At 44.9% G+C, this 21,035-nt stretch overlaps 1 protein-coding gene across 2 annotated transcripts in view; it reads right to left on the bottom strand.

Annotated features, from left to right (window-relative positions):
• The window catches only part of vil1 (villin 1), a 71,433-nt gene that overhangs the window by 9,038 nt on the left and 41,360 nt on the right, over positions 1–21,035 (bottom strand). For both annotated transcript variants that reach the window (XM_043694349.1, XM_043694350.1), the window contains exons 10-14: positions 18,593–18,746; positions 18,285–18,385; positions 8,715–8,852; positions 4,593–4,751; positions 2,945–3,124 (exon numbers count right to left, since the gene is read on the bottom strand). In XM_043694349.1, the coding sequence (XP_043550284.1) occupies positions 2,945–3,124; positions 4,593–4,751; positions 8,715–8,852; positions 18,285–18,385; positions 18,593–18,746 (732 nt within the window). The remainder of the gene's footprint in view (positions 1–2,944; positions 3,125–4,592; positions 4,752–8,714; positions 8,853–18,284; positions 18,386–18,592; positions 18,747–21,035) is intronic.

Below are 21,035 nucleotides of genomic sequence, written 5' to 3' on the forward strand. Positions count from 1 at the left end.
TCCTGTCTCTCAGGATTCCCTCCAACAACTTGCCCACCACTGAGGTCAGGCTCACCAGTCTATAGTTCCTTGGCTTGTCTTTACTGCCCTTCTTAAACAGTGGCACCACGTTTGCCAACCTCCAGTCTTCCGGCACCTCACCTGTGACTATCGATGATACAAATATCTCAGCAAGAGGCCCAGCAATCACTTCTCTAGCTTCCCACAGAGTTCTCAGGTACACCTGATCAGGTCCTGGGGACTTATCCACCTTTACACTTCAAGACATCCAGCACTTCCTCCTCTGTAATATGGACATTTTGCAAGATGTCGCCATTTATTTCCCTGCAGTAAATACTGATGCAAAATACTTGTTTAGTATCTCCCCCATTTTCTGCGGCTCCACACAAAGGCCGTCTTGCTGATCTTTGAGGGGCCCTTTGAACTGTCCCTAGTTACCCTCTTGTCTTTAATGTATTTGTAAAAACCCTTTGGATTCTCCTTAATTCTATTTGCCAAAGCTATCTCATGTCCCCTTTTTGCCCTCCTGATTTCCCTCTTAAGTATACTCCTACTTCCTTTGTACTCTAAGGATTCACTCGCTCTATCCTGTCTATACCTTGCATAAGCTTCCTTCTTTTTCTTAAGCAAACCCTCAATTTCTTTAGACATCTAGCTTCCCTATACCTACCAGCCTTTCCTTTCTCCCTAACAGGAATATACTTGCTCTGGATTCTCATTATCTCATTTCTGAAGGCTTCCCATTTTCTAGCCATACCTTTACCTCCGAACATCTGCCCCCAATCAGTTTTCCAAAGTTCTTGCCTATTACCATCAAAATAGGCCTTTCTCCAATTTAGAACTTCAACTTTTAGATCTGGTCTATCCTTTTCCATCATTATTTTAAATCCAATAGTATTATGGTCACTGGCCCCAAAGTGCTCCCCCACTGACACCTCAATCACCTGTCCTGCCTTATTTCCCAAGACTAGGTCAAGTTTTGCACCTTCTCTAGTAGGCACTTCCACATACTGAATCAGAAAGTGTTCTTGTACACACTTAAATTCCTCTCCATCTAAACCTTTAACACTATGGCAGTCCCAGTCTATGTTTGGAAAGTTAAAATCCCCTACCATAACCACCCTATAATTCTTACAGATAGCAGCGATCTCCTTATAAGTTTGTTTCTCAATTTCCTTCTGACTATTAGGGAGTCTATAATACAATCCCAATAAAGGTGATTATTCCTTTCTTATTTCTCAGTTCCACCCAAATAACTTCCCTGGATGTATTTCCAGGAATATCCTCCCTCAGCACAGCTGTAATTTATCAAAAATGCCACTCCCCTCCTCTCTTGCCTCCCTTTCTATCCTTCCTGTAGCATTTGTATCCTGGAGTATTAAGCTGCCAGTCCTCCCATCCCTGAGCAATGTCTCTGTAATTGCTATGATATCCCAGTCCCATGTTCCTAACCATGGTCTGAGTTCATCTGCCTTCCCTGTTAGGCCCCTTGCATTGAAATAAATGCAGTTTAGTTTATTACTCCTACCTTGTTCCTGCCTGCCCTGACTGTTTGACTCGCTTCTGTTCTCAGCTGTACCCATCTCAGATCGATATCTTTGGGTCCCCCCCCAACCTTCCTAGTTTAAAACCTCCCGAGCAGTTCTAGCAAATCTCCCTGCCAGTATGAGTCCCCTTCCAATTTAGGTGCAATCTGTCCTTCATGTACAGATCACTTCTACCCCAAAAACAGCTTCCAATGATCCAAAAATGTGAATCCTTCTCCCATAAACCAGCTCCTCAGCCATGCATTCATCTACTCTATCCTCCTGTTCCTGCCCTCACTAGCTTGTAGCATCGGGAGTAATCCAGATATTACTACTCTCAAGGACCTCCTTTTTAAATTCCTGTCGAACTCTCCAATCTCCCATCAGAATCTCAGCCTTTTCCCTTCCAATGTCGTTGGTTCCAATGTGGACAATGACCTCTTGCTGGCCCCTCTCCCCTGAGAGAACATTCTGCACCCTCTGAGACCACCCTTGATCCTGGCACCAGGGAAGCAACACACCATTCTGATTTATCACTGCTGGGTACAGAAACGTCTGTCTGTATATCGGACTAGAGAAGCCCCTAACACAATTGTTCCCTTCGAACTCGACGTACCCCTCATTACATTAGAGCCAGTCTCAAAACCAGAAACTTGACTGTTCGTGCTACTTGCTCCTGAGAATCCGTCACCCCCTACATTTTCCAAAACAGCATACCTTTTTGAAATGGGTATCGCCACAAAGGACTCCTGATGAGAGATGATATAACTCCACTGAGACCGGCCTCCTGTTATCAAGTCACCCTTTATTTACATGGGGAGAGCTAACACTGATCCAGCTCCCTCAGAGGCAGCTCTCAGAGTGAGCAGAACCCCCTGACACTCCTGTTCTTTTCTTTCCCCTTTTCTTTTGTGTGTGTGCAGGTGTCAGACACAGTGAAGAACAAGTGCGTAAATCTTTATTTATATTCCACCACCAGGAAGAAAGGAAGCGCCCAAGTGGCTAGTGACAAGTAGTGCCCTTCTCAGAGGGTCAGTCCTGTTTATATCTGTCAGCCAGGCTTCCTGGACCAGATTAACAGCCCCAGTCTGGGAACTCACTATCTATGATGTCTACCTGGCTGACCTCATTCCAATCACTGCAAAATATTCAATGCTTGAGCCCCCATAGCCCTCTAGGGAAAGAGGAAAGTAGTTCATCCCTTGGCTATTTTAGTATTTACGAGGCCAGTTATTTCAGTCATTTTGTATTCTCCCACTTTACCCACTGAGCACCCCAACCCATTTACAGACCAGAGTGCCATGTTGTGAACTTGCTTCAGCTTGTGGTCAGAGTGGATCACAGCACATTGCAAGGGAAGCATAGGATTAGTTACTGGATCCCAGTGGTGCTGCCCATTGAGTCTGAAGCGTTCTCACCTTCCCATACCATAAGAAGCACTTTTCACTTGTCCTCAGCACAAAGACATCATTGGAATTGAGGGAGGAGGAACGTGCTGGGACTTCAAAGGCCTTGGTATTGTACTGGTTCTCACCACGAATCTGAAAGAGGCGGACAGAGGCCTCGGTATCCTGTTCATTAGCTGTGGAGGCATTCCCCTGCAAAATATAAGAATTGTCATGTACACCTCAAAAACTGGACCCATTATTCCAACAGGTACAATTGGCTCAGACACCGTCAACTGTGACATCAATCTTGGAGCAGACTTCACACAAGCTAGCTTGGAACCCTGGCTTCGGGCATACTGGCAAACAAATCAGGTTTAAGGGCTGAAGTTTACCTGGGTCAATGATCACTTGCTCCTGGAGCTGCCAGTGACCAGTGTCAGACATTTGGCATTGTTTTGGGACTAGCCTGAATACCAGGTGTTAAACTGCTTCTTAGACCACAAGATACAGGAGCACAGTTAGGCCATTTGGCCCATTGAGCCTAACCAGCCATAATCGAATGGCAGAGAGGTTCCTCACCCATTCTCCTGCTCGCTCTGTGCAGCCTTTGATCCTTTTACCAATCAAGGACCTCTGTCTTAAATGCACTTAATGATTTGTGGCAAAGCGTCCCACAGATTCCTCGCCCTCTGGTTGATGAAATTCCTCCTTCCTTCACCAAGGCTGTGCCCTCAGGTCCTAGTCTTTCCCACTAGTGGAGTCAAATTTAGGCAAGGATGGCAGTTTTCCTTCTATCCGTTAATTAAGCAGATAATGTTTTTACAACAAATCAATGACATTGTCATGTTATGTTACCACTAATCCTAGCTTTCAATTTCACATTTATTTAAATTCCACCATTTACTGTGGTTGGATTTGAACCCACATCTGCAGAACATTAGATTGGGCTCTGGATCACAAACTTCGTGACAATACTCCACCATCTTCTCTAGTACACAGGGACTTCTCTTTATACCTTCAGGGATTGTTGGCATGACTGGCAATGGGTTTTTTTTTCCTTTTACAATAATCGATGGTCACTGTCAAAGACTAGTTTTCATTTCGAGGTTCAATGAGTTACTACTTGAGCCGAGACAGAAGCAGTGACAGTCAGAGTTATAGATATGTACAGCACGGAAACAGACCCTTTGGTCCAACTGACCAGATTCCTAAATTAATCTAGTCCCATTTGCCAGCACTTAGCCCATATCCCTCTAAACCCTTTCTATTTATATACCCATCCAGATGCCTTTTAAATAATGCAGCTGAACCAGCCTCCACCACTTCCTCTGACAGCTCATTCCATACACATGTCCTTGCTGTATAAAGTCTTTGTGGGGTCAGAGGTCAGCTTGGACAGCGAGTATGTTGGGGAGATGGTTAATGGGGGTGGGGTGGGGAGAAGAGAGAGAGAGATGAGATTGGATGTTCAACAAACACACACAGCCTATGGGGACACACACACACACACACACACAGTCTGGTCCTTCATATTACCTCAAAAACTACAAGTTTGCCCTTGAAAGAAGAGAGAGAGATGAGATTGGATGTTCAACAAACACACAGCCTATGGACACACACACACACACACGCACGCACGCACACACACACACACACACACTCTGGTCCTTCATATTACCTCAAAAACTACAAGTTTGCCCTTGAAAATGGCCGTCAGGTGTTGTGGCTCTTTCCCCATTGTCACTCGGACCTGCACGGGCTCTCCATTGTAGGTCTGATCGAGGTGAACAGCCTGATAGGCAGAGGCAGTGACGTCACCCTGACTAGCATGGGTACCCTGGAAGGAAAGAAAACAAAGGAAAACCTGGTGAAAATGAACTTTCAACTTTCCATTGAGGCACCTCATGCTCTTTATGGAGGAAACGTACAAGAATACAAGAAAAGGCTCCTGTGGTAGTGTCCCCATCTCGAGGGCAGAAAGTTGAAATCTCACCTACCCTACGTCACAACATTGGTTAAAAATATCTACCAGAATGTAAGGAGGGCCAAGAGTGGTCCATAATGCTTCTCATGCTCACTCCATCATTTATTGTATTACATCAGAGAGCAGGCATGCAATATACCGGAGAGGAAATGCTCACGATGTAATTGTAGATTCACATGTGATCTGATGGTTAAAATGTTCTCAACCTCCATCTCAGAGTCCCCTTTGCAGCACAGCATGAAGAAAGCGTGCTACAGTTTACACCTGAATTGCTTAGCTTCAACTCAAGCACAAGTATTTGTGAATGTTCTATCTATAAAAACCAGGAACTATAATAAAAGTCTATCAAATCCTTCAGCACTATGGCTCCCGTAACACATGAAGGAGACAATATGAATATCACCTCATCAGGAGCAAATACTTGGCAGAAGGAGAAAAGCCCACTACTACATCTAGGAGGTCAGGAGAGCAGACTAAATCCAGTGGGAGAAAGTGATGACTGCAGATGCTGGAGATCAGAGTCGAGAGTTTGGTGCTGGAAAAGGACAGCCAGTCAGGCAGTGTCCAAGGAGCAGCAGAGTCAATGTTTCAGGAAAAAGCCCCTCCTGATGAAGGGCTGTTGCTCGAAACATCGATTCTCCTCATCCTCAGATGCTGCCTGACCTGCTGTGCTTCTCCAGCACCACACACCAGACTAAATCCAGGTCAACAGCAGTGTCCATTTGTAAAGGAACAGATCTGATTCCACAAATTATATCACACCACTATTCAGTATGATCATGATTGACTTTCAACCTAATCTCCAACTTCTGGGGGGGAAAAGAAAATCAGTCTTACACAAAGGATTACCATCTAGAATTTATAATTGAGGGGTAATTTGATGAAATTTAAAAAAAGGTGTTGTTAGGGGAGGCTGCAAGAAATGACTTCTGCTGGTTGGAGAATCTTAGTGTTGTCCAGAAACTTCAGCCAGGTCTTGCAGGGGTGAAATTCATGGTCACATCAGAAACAAAAACTGGTTGGTTTTTGAAGCTGTAGTTGATGCTGGCTTAATTCAGAGATTTAATAATCAGAGACGGGTTGATTTTTGAAGTTCAAACACGTTAAGGATATGGGACAGGACAGGTATGTGGAGCTTGGTTGAGGATCAGCCATGATGATGCTTAATATTGCCAAGGTGCTAACTGGATTCATGTGCCCACATAAAGAATAATTTCCATCAGCGCTCTCATGCAGCATAAATGTTGGTTTTCTCCTTGAATTGGCATTCTTACAAGTTGTCCTGTTCGAAGAAAAATGAAAAGCTTCGAGAAATTGTATTTCAAAAGTGCTTAAGTTCAGTATTGCCAAATAACAAAATAATCATTTAATTCCTTGTCTATGCCTGTGTTTCTCCACTCTCCAGAAACTATGACCAGTTTCCAATGGCACTTTACCGAAGTTCGGCGATATAACCACACCAGCCTGAATATTGCACATCAGCTGCCTTCTGAGCTATTAAGATTGCACAGCCAATCCACTGTCTAGTCTGTAGTGTCCAACTCTGATTGTGGTGTAAACTCCAGGAGTAGATCCAATTAGCCCAGCATCTCACACTCTGATTTGAAACTAAAAACAAAAGTTCAAAAGAAATTTAGGAAAAAGGTTTTCTTTTCCCTTTAATCTGCTTTTGTCTCTCATGCTCTCTAGACTCTCCTTAGCAATCTTGGGAGATTACCCTAACCGCGTCTTCCTCTCTTGGAGGCATGGAGCCACAGAGTCGTACAGCATGGAGACAGGCCCTTTGCCCCAAACTGGTCCATGCCGACCAAAATGTTCATCCAGGCTAACCCCATTTCCCTGCTCTTGGCCCATATCCTTCTAATCCTTTCCTATCCATGTATTTGTCCAAATGCCTTTTCAATGTTGTTAATGTATCCACCTCAACCACTTCCGCTGGCAGCTCATTCCATACGTGTACCACCCTCTGGGGAAAAGGTTGCCCCTCAGGTTCCCTTTTATTCTTTCCTCTTTCACCTTATATTGATGCCCTCTAGTCCTTGATTCCCCTTGATGCAAAGGCGGAGGGACTTGAGGCTGTTTTCGTTAGAGAGAAGAAGGTTGAGAGGTGACTTACTAGAGACATATAAAGATAATCAGAGGGTTAGACAGGGTGGACAGGGAGAGCCTTTTTCCCCGAGTATAGTGATGGCGAGCACAAGGGGGCATAGCTTTAAATTGAGGGGTGATAGATATAGGACAGATGTCAGAGGTAGTTTCTTTACTCAGAGAGTAGTAAGGGTATGGAATGCTTTGCCTGCAACGGTAGTAGATTCGCCAACTTTAAGCACATTTAAGTCGCCATTGGACAAGCATATGGACGTACATGGAATAGTGTAGGTTAGATGGGCTTCAACTAGGACAAAGTGAGGACTGCAGATGGTGGAGATCAGAGCTGAAAATGTGTTGCTGGAAAAGCGCAGCAGGTCAGGCAGCATCCAAGGAGCAGGAGAATCGACGTTTTGGGCATTAGCCCTTCCTTGGATGCTGCCTGACCTGCTGCGCTTTTCCAGCAACACATACATGAGCTTCAGATTGGTATGACAGGTCGACGCAACATCGAGGGCCGAAGGGCCTGTACTGCGCTGTTATGTTCTATAAAATATCAGCCAGAGCCCTGGCAATTTCTTCTCTAGCCTCTTATAGTGTTCTTGAATATATCTGGTCAGGACCAGGAGGTTTGTCCACCTTAGTACATTCTAATACATCCAACACCTCCTCTACTGTGATATAGATTATCCCCAAGATATGATCACTAAATTTCCCAAGCCTCCATGTCTTTGTGCACGGTAGAGAAGAAATATTCATTGAGGATCTTGCTCATCTCCTGCAGTTCTACACATACATGTCCACTTTGGTTCCTGAGGAGCCCTAAACCCCTCTCTAATTATTCTTTTTCCTTTAATCTATTTCAATAACCTCTTTGCATTCACCTTAATCTTCTCAGCCAAGACTATCATGTGCCCCCTTTTCGCCTCCTGATTTCAGTAAGCTCCTGTATACCTCGAGGGATTCCCTTGATCCCAGCTGCCTGTACATGAGCCATACCAACACCTTTTTTTCAGGTCAAAGCCTCAATCTCTTGTCATCCAGGGTTCCCTATTCCTGTCAACCTTGCCTTTCACCCTCACCCTTATCTGCTGTTCTGCTTAGGATTATCAACAGAGCAGTACAGAACTTGCCTGATCTGGATTTCTCCACTTTGGAAGTAACTTTATGGCAGGAACTTGCTTATTTTCTGGAGGATGCTTGTAGAAAAATAAGTGCAGCACGGTAGAGACAGTCCTTTTAGGCTCAATGTATAGTTCCTGTGCTCAAAATTTCCAATTTCGTCATTGATTCCCTCAACCCCTTAATGAGATTCCAACCTTCAAAACACACTCCAGGGTACCCATCATTCTATATGCAAACCCCCACAACCCCTTGGTTAATTTCCAGTCTGTAACTCACTTTCATTCTATGTGACACTTACCCCAATTACTTGACTAATGCAGCCTGTAGCTTGCATGGTATTTGCTATAAACTATTATTTCTTATTTGTTGACTTCGTATTTGCTCTTCTACCCAGCAACACCTCCAAGCCTCAGAATAAATCCAACTTCAGTTCTGAAGAAGTCCTATCAGACTTGAAACATTAGCTCTGTATCTTTCCCTACAAAGATGTTGCTGGATTAGAGCTTTCTCCAGCACTCTGTTCTCATATCAGATTGGCAGCATTTTGTTTTATTAGCTTGTTTACCACTCCCCAGGTTAGACAGAGTGCAGAGACATACAAACCTGCCAGATGTAGAGGATGTGGTGAAGTCTGTTGTTGATGGTGTAGGTGTACAGAATCAGGTAGCAGTTTCCACTGTAGAAGTGTCCAAACCAGTGACTTGGCACTGGGACCAATTCCAGATTCTCAATCATCCATACCTGGGAAAGATCAGTTAGCAAAGAGAAAAAGAGCGAGTCAGTCATGGAGATTGTGGATTTCAGTTTCACTGCAAGGTCAGGTTCAGCTTCCTTCTTGGTTTATAGGTTGCACAGGGTTAGTCTCAGAAAAAGGGTCCTACTGTCCCAGTGGCAAGGAGCAAATTATTTGGTCTTCTCTACTGGATGATCAGTGTGCAATGTTGGGTGAGAACACTGCTGAACTAATAGTCACTTTACAAAAGGGCTATCCACAAATGATTTCCGCCTCTACCACCCTTTCAGGCAGTGACTTCTAGATTCCCACCAGCCTCTTGAGGAAAAACCTTTGAAGAAGCGCTTATGCCCGAAACGTCGATTCTCCTGCTCCTTGGATGCTGCCTGACCTGCTGCGCTTTTCCAGCAACACATTTTCAGCTCTGATCTCCAGCATCTGCAGTCCTCACTTTCTCCTCAAAAAACCTTTTCACCCAATGTCCCCCAAACCTGCCTGTTAAACTCACCTTAAAATTGTAAGATGGACCAGTGGTAATATGTAAAAGTGGTATTATACCTGAATGTGTAAATTTTAAGTATGGGAGGGAAAGGTCGAGTATAAGGTAATGACTCTGAAAGAGAGTTCATGTTGAGGTTGCATTAGCTCCACTCTATCCAGTGATGTCACACTGATATTGGCAGAGAATCAGTCCCAGGGTCCTAATCAGAGACAGATGGGACATCCCTGGCTCCTGATAGTTGTAAAAGTACCAAATCAGTTAATGTCATTTAGACTTACTGGAACTATTCAATATGCAAGGCAACCACCTCTTCTCACTAAGACTAACTATCTCCTGTTACAGATAATTAATTAAGCTTAGACCATAGAAAGGAGGATTCATCTAGTTGCCTGCCCCTTTTACATAATTATGCCCATGCACAGATATCCATGGAGAAGGATCATGCCAATACATTGGCACAATATAGACCTTTAGAGACTGACCAGCATCATAGGGGCTGGGTGTATCCTCCCTTGAGTACTGACATTTCAATTTAATGTTCTGACACCCTTACATAAGAATGTAAGATCCAGAAGCAGTAGGAGGCCATCTGTGCTTTGAGCCTGCTCCATCATTTAATAAGATCATGGCTGATCTCTTCATGGACTCAGCTCCAGTTACCTGCCCTCTCACCATAACCCTTAATTGCTTTATTGTTCAAAAAATATCTACCTTAGCTTTAAAAACCTCTACTGAAGTAGTGTCAACTATTTCACTGGGCACAGAATTCCATAGATTCACAACTCTCTGGGTGAAGAAGTTCCTTCTTAATTCAGTCCTAAATCCACTCCCTCTAATCTGGAGGCGATGCCCTCCTGTCCTAGTTTCATCCACCAGTGGAAATACCCTCTCTACTTGTAACTTTTCTATTTCATTCATAATTTTATATGTTTCTATAAGATTCCCCTCAATCTTCTGAATTCCAATGAATATAATCCCTGTCTACTCAGTCTCTCCTCACAAGTCAACCCCCTCAACTCCAGAATCAACCTGGTGAACCTCCTCTGCACCCCCTCTTGTTCCAGTCCATTCTTTCTCAAGTAAGGAGACCAAAACTGCACACAGTACTCCAGGTGTGGCCTCACCACCACCCTATACCGAAGGGCCTGTTTCCACACTAAGTAATCTAATCTATATAGCTGCAACATAACCTCCCTGCTTTTAAACGCAATCCCTTCGGAAGGAACAAAATTCCATTTGCCTTAAGTACTTATTGTACTTGCAGACCAACCTTTTATTGGTCATCCAGGTCCCTCTGCACAGCAGTATGCTGCAACTTTTTAACCAATGAAGTAATAGTCCCTTTTACTGTTACTCCTAGCAAAATGTATGACTTCCAATTTATTAACATTATATTCCATCTGCCAGACTTTTGCCCACTCACAGGGAGAAAGGGAGGACTGCAAATGCTAGAGATCAGGGTCGAGTGCTGTAAAGGCACAGCAGGTCAGGTAGCATCCGAGGAGCAGGAGAATCGATGTGTCAGGCACTCCCCACCTCTTCCTCCGCTACATTGATGACTGCATTGGCGCCACCTCGTGCTCCCGCGAGGAGGTTGAGCAATTCATCAACTTCACCAACACATTCCACCCTGATCTTAAAATTTACCTGGACCATCTCTGACACATCCCTCCCCTCCCTGGACCTCTCCATCTCCATTAATGACGACCGACTTGACACTGACATTTTCTACAAACCCACCGACTCCCACAGCTACCTGGATTACACCTCTTCCCACCCTACCTCCTGCAAAAATGCCATCCTGTATTCCCAATTCCTCCGCCTCCGCCATATCTGCTCCCAGGAGGACCAGTTCCACCACAGAACACACCAGATGGCCTCCTTCTTTAGAGACCGCAATTTCCCTTCCCACATGGTTAAAGATGCCCTCCAATGCATCTCGTCCACATCCCGCACCTCCGCCCTCAGACCTTCCAATCGTAACCAGGACAGAACGCCCCTGGTGCTCACCTTCCATCCTACCAACCTTCGCATAAACCAAATCATCCGACAAGGCCCTAAAGGAGCCTTCCACGTCCAAGGTTTTCCCTGCACATCCACCAATATCATTTATTGTATCCGTTGCTCCCGATGCGGTCTCCTCTATATTGGGGGAGACTGGACGCCTCCTAGCAGAGCACTTTAGGGAACATCTTCAGGACACCCGCACCAATCAACCACACCGCCCCATGGCCCAACATTTCAACTCCCCCTCCCACTCTGCTGAGGGCATGGAGGTCCTGGGCCTCCTTCACCGCCGCTCCCTCACCACCCGATGCCTGGAGGAAGAACACCTCATCTTCCGCCTCAGAACACTTCAATCCCAGGGCATCAATGTGGACTTCAACAGTTTCCTCATTTCCTCTTCCCCCACCTCACCCCAGTTCCAAATTTCAGTTCAGCACTGTCCCCATGACTTGTCCTACCTGCCTATCTTCTTTTCTACCTATCACCTTCATTCCCACTCCCACTCACCTATTGTACTCTATGCTACTTTCTCACCACCCCCACCCTCCTCTCATTTATCTCTCCACCCTTCAGGCTCTCTGCCTGTATTCCTGATAAAGGGCTTTTGTCCGAACCATCAATTTTACTGCTCCTCGGACACTGCCTGAACTGCTGTGCTCTTCCAGCACCACTGATCCAGAATCTGGTTCCCAGCATCTGCAGACATTGTTTTTACCTATAAGCCCTTTTCCAGCACCAACTCTCGACTTTGCCAACTCACTGAAAGTATCAATGTTCCTCTGCAAAGGTTGCTCTGCCACTCATCTTAGTAGCATCTGCAAATTTTGACACCCTACACATGTTCCCCAAATCCAAATCATCTATAAAAATTGTGAATAATTGTGGTGCCAACACTGATCCGAGGCACACCACTAGTCATTGATTGCCAGCCAGAATAGAACTCATTTATCTCCACTCTTTGCTTCCTGTTAGTCAACCAATCTTCAAACCACGCTAATATTTTACCCCTAACACCATGCATCCTTCTCTTATGCAGCAGCCTCTTGTGCAGCACCTTGTCGAAGGCCTTTTGGAAATCTTTTGGACTTTTATTTCACAAGGGGCTGTCTAACCGCTTTAAAAATTTATTCAAAAATGAGAACAGAGAGGACTGGTGGCAGAGAACTACCTCAACCGCAGTGTAACAGCTGCTGGCTCCCAGAGACCAATATTTCAGAACAGAGTGTCTCACTAGGGCCACTTCAGAGTCAACCACTTTGAAATGGGTCTGGAGTCACATGTTGGCCAGACCAGGCAAGGACAGAAAATTTCCTTCCACAAAGCGAAACTAGCAAACCAGGTGGGTTTTTCTAACCATTGATGATAATTTTGTTATTAAAAGCTTTAAATTCCAGAATCTTTAATGGAATGAATAAATAAATATGATCTGGTAGCCATTATATAGATTAGATTAGATTAGAGTGTGGAAACAGGCCCTTCGGCCCAACAAGTCTACACCGACCCGCCGAAGCAAAACTCACCCATACCCCTACATTTACCCCTTACCTAACACTACGGGCAATTTAGCATGGCCAATTCACCTGACCCTGCACATCTTTGTGACTGTTGGAGGAAACTGGAGCACCAGGAGGAAACCCACGCAGACACGGGGAGAACGTGCAAACTCCACACAGTCAGTCGCCTGAGGTGGGAATTGAACCTGGGTCTCTGGTGCTGTGAGGCATCAGTGCTAACCATTATGCCACCGTGCTGCCCACGTATGCCACCATGCTGCCCAGAGTTCAGATGACATGATCTGGTACTTGAATATTGAAGAGTACAGGAGCTTTAGGAAACTAATACAAAAAGGCAGAGTGGTAGTTCTATTATTCAATGATGGCATTAGCAAATTGGAGAGGGATGACCAAAGGTAAGGAAGCCAGAGTAGAAATGGTTTAGGGAGAAATAAAATGATAGCGACAAGAAGTCACTCCTGGGAGTAATGTACCAGCCTCCTAATAGTGACTACAAGGTAGGATGAAGGCAGAAATAATGAGAGCTTGTCAGAAAGGCAGTAATAATAATGGGAGATTTTAAACTGTAATAGCTAGAAATGTCAGACAGGAAAAGAGTTCAAATAATGTTTTTGGATTAGTTTTGTACATGAGAGAGTCAGATTCTGGAGCCAGTGAGAGAGCAGACTCTACTAAAGCTGCTATTGTGTAACAAAATAGGATGAATGATGTCATGACATCACTCCTAGGTAGCAGCAACCATAGTAATAGAGTCAGAGATGTACAGCATGGAACCTGTCCATGCCGACCAGATATCCCACCCCAATCTAGCCCCACCTGCCAGCACCCAGCCCATATCTCTCCAAACCCTTCCTATTCATATACCCATCCAGATGCCTTTAAAATGCTGTAATTGTACCAGCCTCCCCCACTTCCTCTGGCAGCTCATTTCATACACATACCACCCTCTGCATCTATGGAGTGAGGTCTCTTTTATATCTTTCCCCTTTCACCCTAAACCTATGTCCTCTAGTTCTGGACTCCACCACCCCAGGGGAAGGAACTTGACTCTTTACCCTGTCCATGCCCCTCAATTTTATAAACTTCAATAAGGTCACCCCTCAGCCTTCAACGCTCCAGGGGAAACAACCCTAGCCTATTCAACCTCTCCCTTTAGCTCAAAATCTTCCAACCTTGGCAACATCCTTATAAATCTTAAATGATTGAAATAAAAACAGAAAGCACGTTATCTAAATAGTGAGAGATTGCAGATGGATCTGGATGTCCTAACGCGTGAATCACAAAGAACTAGCATGCAGATACAAGTAGTAATTAGGAAAGATAGTAGAATGTTGTCATTTATCATGAGGGGAAGTGAATACAGAGATCTAAGGTTATGATGAGATCCTATGTGGAGTATGGTGTATAGCATCGGTCTCTTTATTTAAGGATGGAGGTAAATGCATTGGAGGCAGTTCAGGGAAGGTTGCTTGACTCACACCTGGAATGGAGGTGGGCTGGGGGTGGCAATGGTTATCTTGTGAGAAAACTTTGGACAGGCTGGGCTTGTATCTTCTGGAATAGAGTAAGAGGTGACTTGATTGAAGCATACAAGATCCTGAGGAGACTTGACTGGGTGGACATTGAAAGGATGTTTCCTCTTTTGGGAGAGTCAAGACACAGGGTTCACTGTTTAAAATTTGGGGGTCACCCATTTTAAAAATAAAGAAGTGAAGCAGTTTTCTTTCCCTTGCCAAGGGTGGAGTGTCTTTAGAACTCGCTTCCTGAGAAAAGCACAATCTTAAGGTAGTGACAGATAGATTTCTTGATAAGAGGGTAAGAGATTATCAGGATGAGGTGGGAATGTGGATTTGAGGTTACAGTCAGATCTCATTAAAATGGTGAAGCAGGCCAGAGGGGCTGAATGACCTTACTGGTATGAATTTAAACTCCACCAGCTGCTGTAGTGGGACTTGAAGCCAGATTCAAGAGCATTACCTGGGCTCCTGGATTACTAATCCAGTGAGTGATTGTATCATTACGACATTATCACCTCTGAAAGTTTATTTGGGGCAAACATATCAGAGAGAGGGACTGCGAGAGGTTATTACTTGCAAAAGAGTCCATAGATTTAGGGAGAAGGAAAATGGTGAGTTGAGAGAAGATTTGTAGCTCAGGTTGAGGCTCTGGATGTAGGTTTGCCCGCTGAGCTGGAAGGTTCATTTCCAGACGTTTCATCCCCTACTAAGTAGCATCTTCAGTGGGCCTCCGGTGAAGGACTGTACAGGATTTCTGCTTTCTATTCACCAACCCAAAGAAACCCAAACATATAGACAGCAGGAATCATGTACAGTGCTTCGCCTGAGGCTCACTGAAGATGTTACCTAGTAGGGTGGTGAAACGTCTGGAAATGAACCTTCCAGCTCATCGAGCAAACCTACACCCAGAAGGGAACTGATTCAGCACATTTCCCCATAAGGCCAGTCAGAAGTCTGACCTTGAACATCAGACCAACTCAACATTCTCAAGGCTGCTGATCCTTAGACAACTGACACCCTCCCCCCACCCCGAGTGCAGGGCCTGAGCTTCAGCATTATAAAAGGTGCTGACCTCATTGCAAGGAACTTCAGGCAGTAGTCCAACTAAAATCAGATTGTTCTAGAGGCTGGGTGGGGGTCGTCAAGGGTACGGGTAAGGAATGAGCAGGTGGCTGAGGAAAACAAAGTGGAATTTGAACAATTTCCATTCTGTTCCTGTGAACCGACCAATCCAGAGAACCAGAAAGCAGCTTCAGCCTTTTACCCATGTCCCAAGCATTCACACACTGAAAACTTTTTCACTAGATCTTTCCACATGCCAGTGTTGAGGCCTGTAATCATGACAAGACTTTATTTTTAGAATGGTACCTTTAACACTAACTCACAGGGAATGGGAGTGGGTGTGGCTGGCAGAACCACATCACCGATCTCAAATTGCTCTCCAAAAGTGGGTGAGCTTCCTTCTTGAACCGCTGCAGTCCCGGTGCTGTAGATAGACGCCAATGCCATGAGGGACGAAATTCCAGTATTTTGACCCAGCCACTGAAGGTCAGGGTGGTGAGTGGCTTGGAGGGGGAATCTTGATACAGAGGTATTCCCATGTATCTATTGCTCTTGTCCTTCTGGGAAGTAGCCATGAGTTTGGAAGGGTCTGTCTAAGGAGATGATTTTTTTTTTAAAGATTAGATTCCCTACAGTGTGGAAACAGCCCTTCGGCCCAACCAGTCCACACTGACCTTCCAAAGAGTAACGCACCCAGACCCATTTCCCTCGGACTAATGCACCTAACACTATGGGCAGTTTAGCATGGCCAATTCACCTGACCTGCACATCTTTGGACTGTGAGAGGAAACCAGAGCACCCGGAGGAAACCCATGCAGACACAGGGAGAATGTCTGTGTGGAGTTTGCACAGTCAACCAAGGCTGGAATCGAACCTGGGACCCTGGTGCTGAGAGGCAACAGTGCTAACCACTGAGCCACCATGCCACCCCAGTACACACTACCTCTACTGAGTGTCAATGGGGGAGAGAGTAATGTTTGTGGATATTGTGCCAAATCAAGCAGGCTACTTTGTCCTGGATAGTCACCATACTATAGAGGGATGTGGAGCCTTTTGGAGAGGGTGCAAAAGAGATTTACCAGGGTGTTGCCTGGATTGGAGTGTTTTAGCTGTAAGGTTGGAAAAACTTAAGACTGTTTTCATTAGTGTGTCAGAGACTGAGGGGCAGCCTGATAAAAGTATATAAAATTATGAGAGGTATTGATAAGGTAGATAGATAGACTCTTTCACCCCCCAGGATGGCAATTTCAAAAATAAGGGTCATAGATTTGAGGTGAAACAGGGAAAGATTAAAAGGGATGGAAGGGGAAAGTTTTTCTTTAATATAAACACAGAAGTTGGTAGGAGTCTGGAACATACTGTCAGGGGAATGAGCGAATTAAATACAATAGCAATGTTTAAGAGGCATTTAGACAGGGATGAACGGCCAGGGAAGGAAGGATATGGACCATGTGCAGGCAGATAGAATTAGTTTAGAATGGCATTGTGGTCAGCACAGACATGGTGGGCTGAAGGGCCTGTTCCTGTGCCGTGCTTGTCAAAAGTATTTGGTTAGAAGGATCACACAACACCAGGTTATAGTCCAACAGGTTTAATTGGAAGCACGAGCTTTCGGAGCAACGCTCCTTCATCAGGTGGTAGTGGAGGGCTCAATCCTAACACACAGAATTTATAACAAAAATTTACAGTGTGATGTAACTGAGAGCTGGGCAGCTTGCTCTCGGGACAACTCCATACAACCCTGTCGTCACGGTAGGCGCTGCAAGAAGTGTCAAGAATGTGGACATAGATACCACCATTACGCGTGGGGACACCTCCCACCTTGTACATGGCAGGTACTCATGTGACTCAGCCAATGTTGTCTATCTTATACGTTGCAGGCAAGGATGCCCGGAGGCATGGTACACTGAGGAAACTGAGCAAAGGCTACAACAACAACGGATGAATGGGCACTGCACAACAATCAGCAGAAAGGAGGGTTCCCTCCCAGTTGGGGAACACTTCAGTGGTCCAGGACATTCAGTCTCAGACCTTCGGGTGACCATCATCCAAGGTGGACTTCGGGACAGGCAGCAAAGAAAAGTGGCTGAGCAGAGGCTGATAGCTAGGTTTGGTATCCAAAGGGAGGGCCTCAACCGGGCCATTGGGTTCATGTCACATTACCACACACACGCACGCACGCACACACCATTGACAGAGAACCAACACCTTCAACATATTGTCTAGCTATCACCATTGTTAACAGCTAACTCGAGAAAGCAACTTTTTTTTAAAAAGGTTTGGTGATTTACACATGAAAGAAGTGAAACTATCACTGTATTCTAACAGATGAAAGGCTTAACAGACAATCAATTTTTCAATGTATAATTTCAGTTACATCACACTGTAAATTTTTGCTATAAATTCTGTGTGTTAGGATTGAGCCCTCCACTACCATCTGATGAAGGAGCGACACTCCAAAAGCTGGTGTGCTTCCAATTAAACCTGTTGGACTATAACCTGGTGTTGTGTGATTTTTAACTTTGTACACCCCAGTCCAACACCAGCATCTCCAAATCTTAGTTAGAAGGAGTGTGTGTGTGTGTGCGCGTGCACGTGTGCATGTGTTTCAAGGTGCAGAGAGAGAGAGAGAGGGGGTTGGAAATTCAGAGTTAAGAGCCTAGATGCATGGAGGCACAGGGTCAATATTGTGATGGATAAAGATGAGGATGGAGGACAGCAGAGATCAGAGGGCCAGCCAGACAGAAGGCGAGGGCATCAAAGGATTCAAAGACAGGACAGAGAATTTCAAATCGGTCGAGCAGATTGTGTGCGCGAGCGTGGGAAGATGTGAGGTACCTCCACTTCACCAGAACCATCATCCACCATCCTCTCCCGGGCTGCCACCTCAGGCCTGGCATGCATCTCCATGGCATCAAACTTCACCTGCTCCACCTTAGCTGCAGAAGAAGGGGGTTGGATCATCATCAAAGGGACAGGTCATTTGGCCCATCTCATCTCAAATGTCTGCCTGTGAGAGCAACTGAGCAATTCCCACTCTCCTGCCTTTCCCCCCCAACACAGCAATTCTTTTCATTTCAGATTCATATGGTTTCACGCTCCTCGGTACCCTCCCACCCTAACCCCCAACCAAACCAGGCTCATACCAATTTTGCCGACGCTGTGAGTTTTGCCTATGCCAACGGTTTGGTATTTCGTTGTCCACTTGACGAAAAGCTGCCGGAATATCACAGACTCCGAACCATCATTCTCCATCTCAATGCTCACAGACTCAGGATAACCTTTAGCTTTCATGAACCCCTGTGGAAGAGAGAGAGTATTCTGTTTACAAAACTTCGACAGCTCAGCCCCTACATAATAACTTAATTTATACTTGGTAGCATCACCGAGACATTCCATGATAAGTACTTAACAGCCAATTAAACACTTTACATGGTGTAATTTAGGAAACATGGATACCCACAAACAGCCAGAGAAATATTTTTTAAAAACAAGGAACTACACAGCCAATCATTATCTGATGTTGGTTGATGGGAAAGTGTTGGGAGGAAGAACTCTCCAACTCTTCCTCGAATCGTCCCAAGGTATCGCTCTACGCAGAGGACAGGAGGTGGCCATTCAGCCCTTCGAGCCTCCTCCACCATTCATGGCTGATCAGCCAGTTCAGTCCCCTGTTCCACATTCTCCCCATACTCTTTGATCCCTTTGGCTCTAAGACCTATATCTAACTCCTTGACAACATTCAATGTTTTGGCCTCAACCGTTTTCTGTGGCAGAGAATTCCACAGGCTCCCCCACTCTCTGGGGGAAGACATTTCTCCTTATAATCTGTTTATCCTCATACCTTGAGGAGACTTATAAATAGAGGCATATAGTATATAAAAGCTAGGAAGTTACGCTTCATCCGTACAAATCATTAGTCAGGTCATATCTGAAGTACAGGTAGTTCTAGAACGCTGTAGTTGCATTCCACTGATACCTCACTTAATAGAAAAATCGCTTAATAGAAATAAAGAGGTCCATGTGAAAAGTGGGATTAAGGGCAGACTAGCAAATAATACCACGCACGGTCACAAAAAAATCACCCAAACGCCTAGTGCAAAGTATAGCACAGCTTAAATAAATCATATTTATTAACAAAAGTAAATTAAACATCACATTGAAAAATATTGTTAATGCAGGGACAGAGGGTCATCACCACCACCTTCAGGTACAGTCGTAGTTGCAGAAGTGGATGGCTGTGATGGAGTGTATTCTGACTGTTTCTTGGGAGTAGGTTTAGATTGAGAGATGTGCAGGTACAAGGACTAATTAGAAAGACAAATGTATAGGAGTAATGCAGTCCTACAGGAATAATACAAGATTTTTTTTTTAAAAAATGTATTCATTCATTCATGGGATGAGGGCATTGCTGGCTCAGCAGTGCCCATCCCTAATTGCCCAGGTGGCAGTTAAAAGTCAACCACATTGCTGTAGGTCTGGAGTCACAATGCAGACCAGACCAGGGGTGGCAGTTTCCTTCCCTAAAGGACATTAGTGATACCAGATGGATTTTCCCGACAATCAACAATGGATTCACGGTCATCATTAGACTCTTAATTCCAGACCTTCTTTTTATTGAATTCAAATTCCACCATCTGCCATGGCAGGATTTGAACCTGGCTCCCCCAAATATTATCTGGGTCTCTGGATTAACAGTCCAGCGATAATACCATTAGGCCATTGCTTCCCCAATTATTGTCTCAGAGGGAGAAACATGAGCAAACATTAGTTTTAATTTTGAGATCAAGCTACTTAAGATACAGTATTGTACCTCTCAAATACTCTGACGTCAGCTGACATTGGAGCATGTGCAGAACGAAGTGTGAGAAACGATCACCGCTGGGATCGTGCTATTAGAACATAGAGCCTGTTCTGTGCTGTATTGTTCTTCGGCCCTCGATGTTGTGCCAACCTGTGAACTATTCTCAGCTCATTCCCCCTACACTATTCCAAAGTCATTGTTGCGCTTATCTAAGGATTGTTTAAATCTCCCTAATGTGGCTGAGTTGACTACATTGGCAGGTAGGGCATTCCACGCCCTTACCACTCGGTCTTAAATCTATCTTCCCATAATTTGTAGTTATGCCCCTTCGTACAAGCGGACGTCATCATCCTCGGAAAAAGACTTTCACGGTCTACCCTATCTAATCCTCTGATCATCTTGTATCTCTTTATCAAATCCCCTCTTAGCCTTCTTCTTGCCAATGAGAACAGACCCAAGTCTCTTAGCCTTTCCTCGCAAGACCTTCCCTCCAGACCAAGCAACATCCTGGTAAATCTCCTCTGCACCTTTTCCAATGCTTCCACATCCTTCCCAGAATATGGGGACCAGAATTGTACACAATATTCCAAGTGTGACCACACCAGTGTTTTGTATAGTTGCAGCATGATATTGCGGTTCCGGAACTCAATCCCTCTATGAATGAAAGCTAACACACCGTATGCCTTCTTAACAGCACTATCAACCTGGGTGGCAACTTTCAGGGATCTCTGTACATGGACTCCAAGATCCCTCTGCACATCCACACTACCAAGAATCTTTCCATT

This window comes from Chiloscyllium plagiosum, chromosome 7 (genome assembly GCF_004010195.1).
Source record: "Chiloscyllium plagiosum isolate BGI_BamShark_2017 chromosome 7, ASM401019v2, whole genome shotgun sequence".
In the NCBI taxonomy this organism is placed as follows: Eukaryota; Metazoa; Chordata; class Chondrichthyes; order Orectolobiformes; family Hemiscylliidae; genus Chiloscyllium; species Chiloscyllium plagiosum.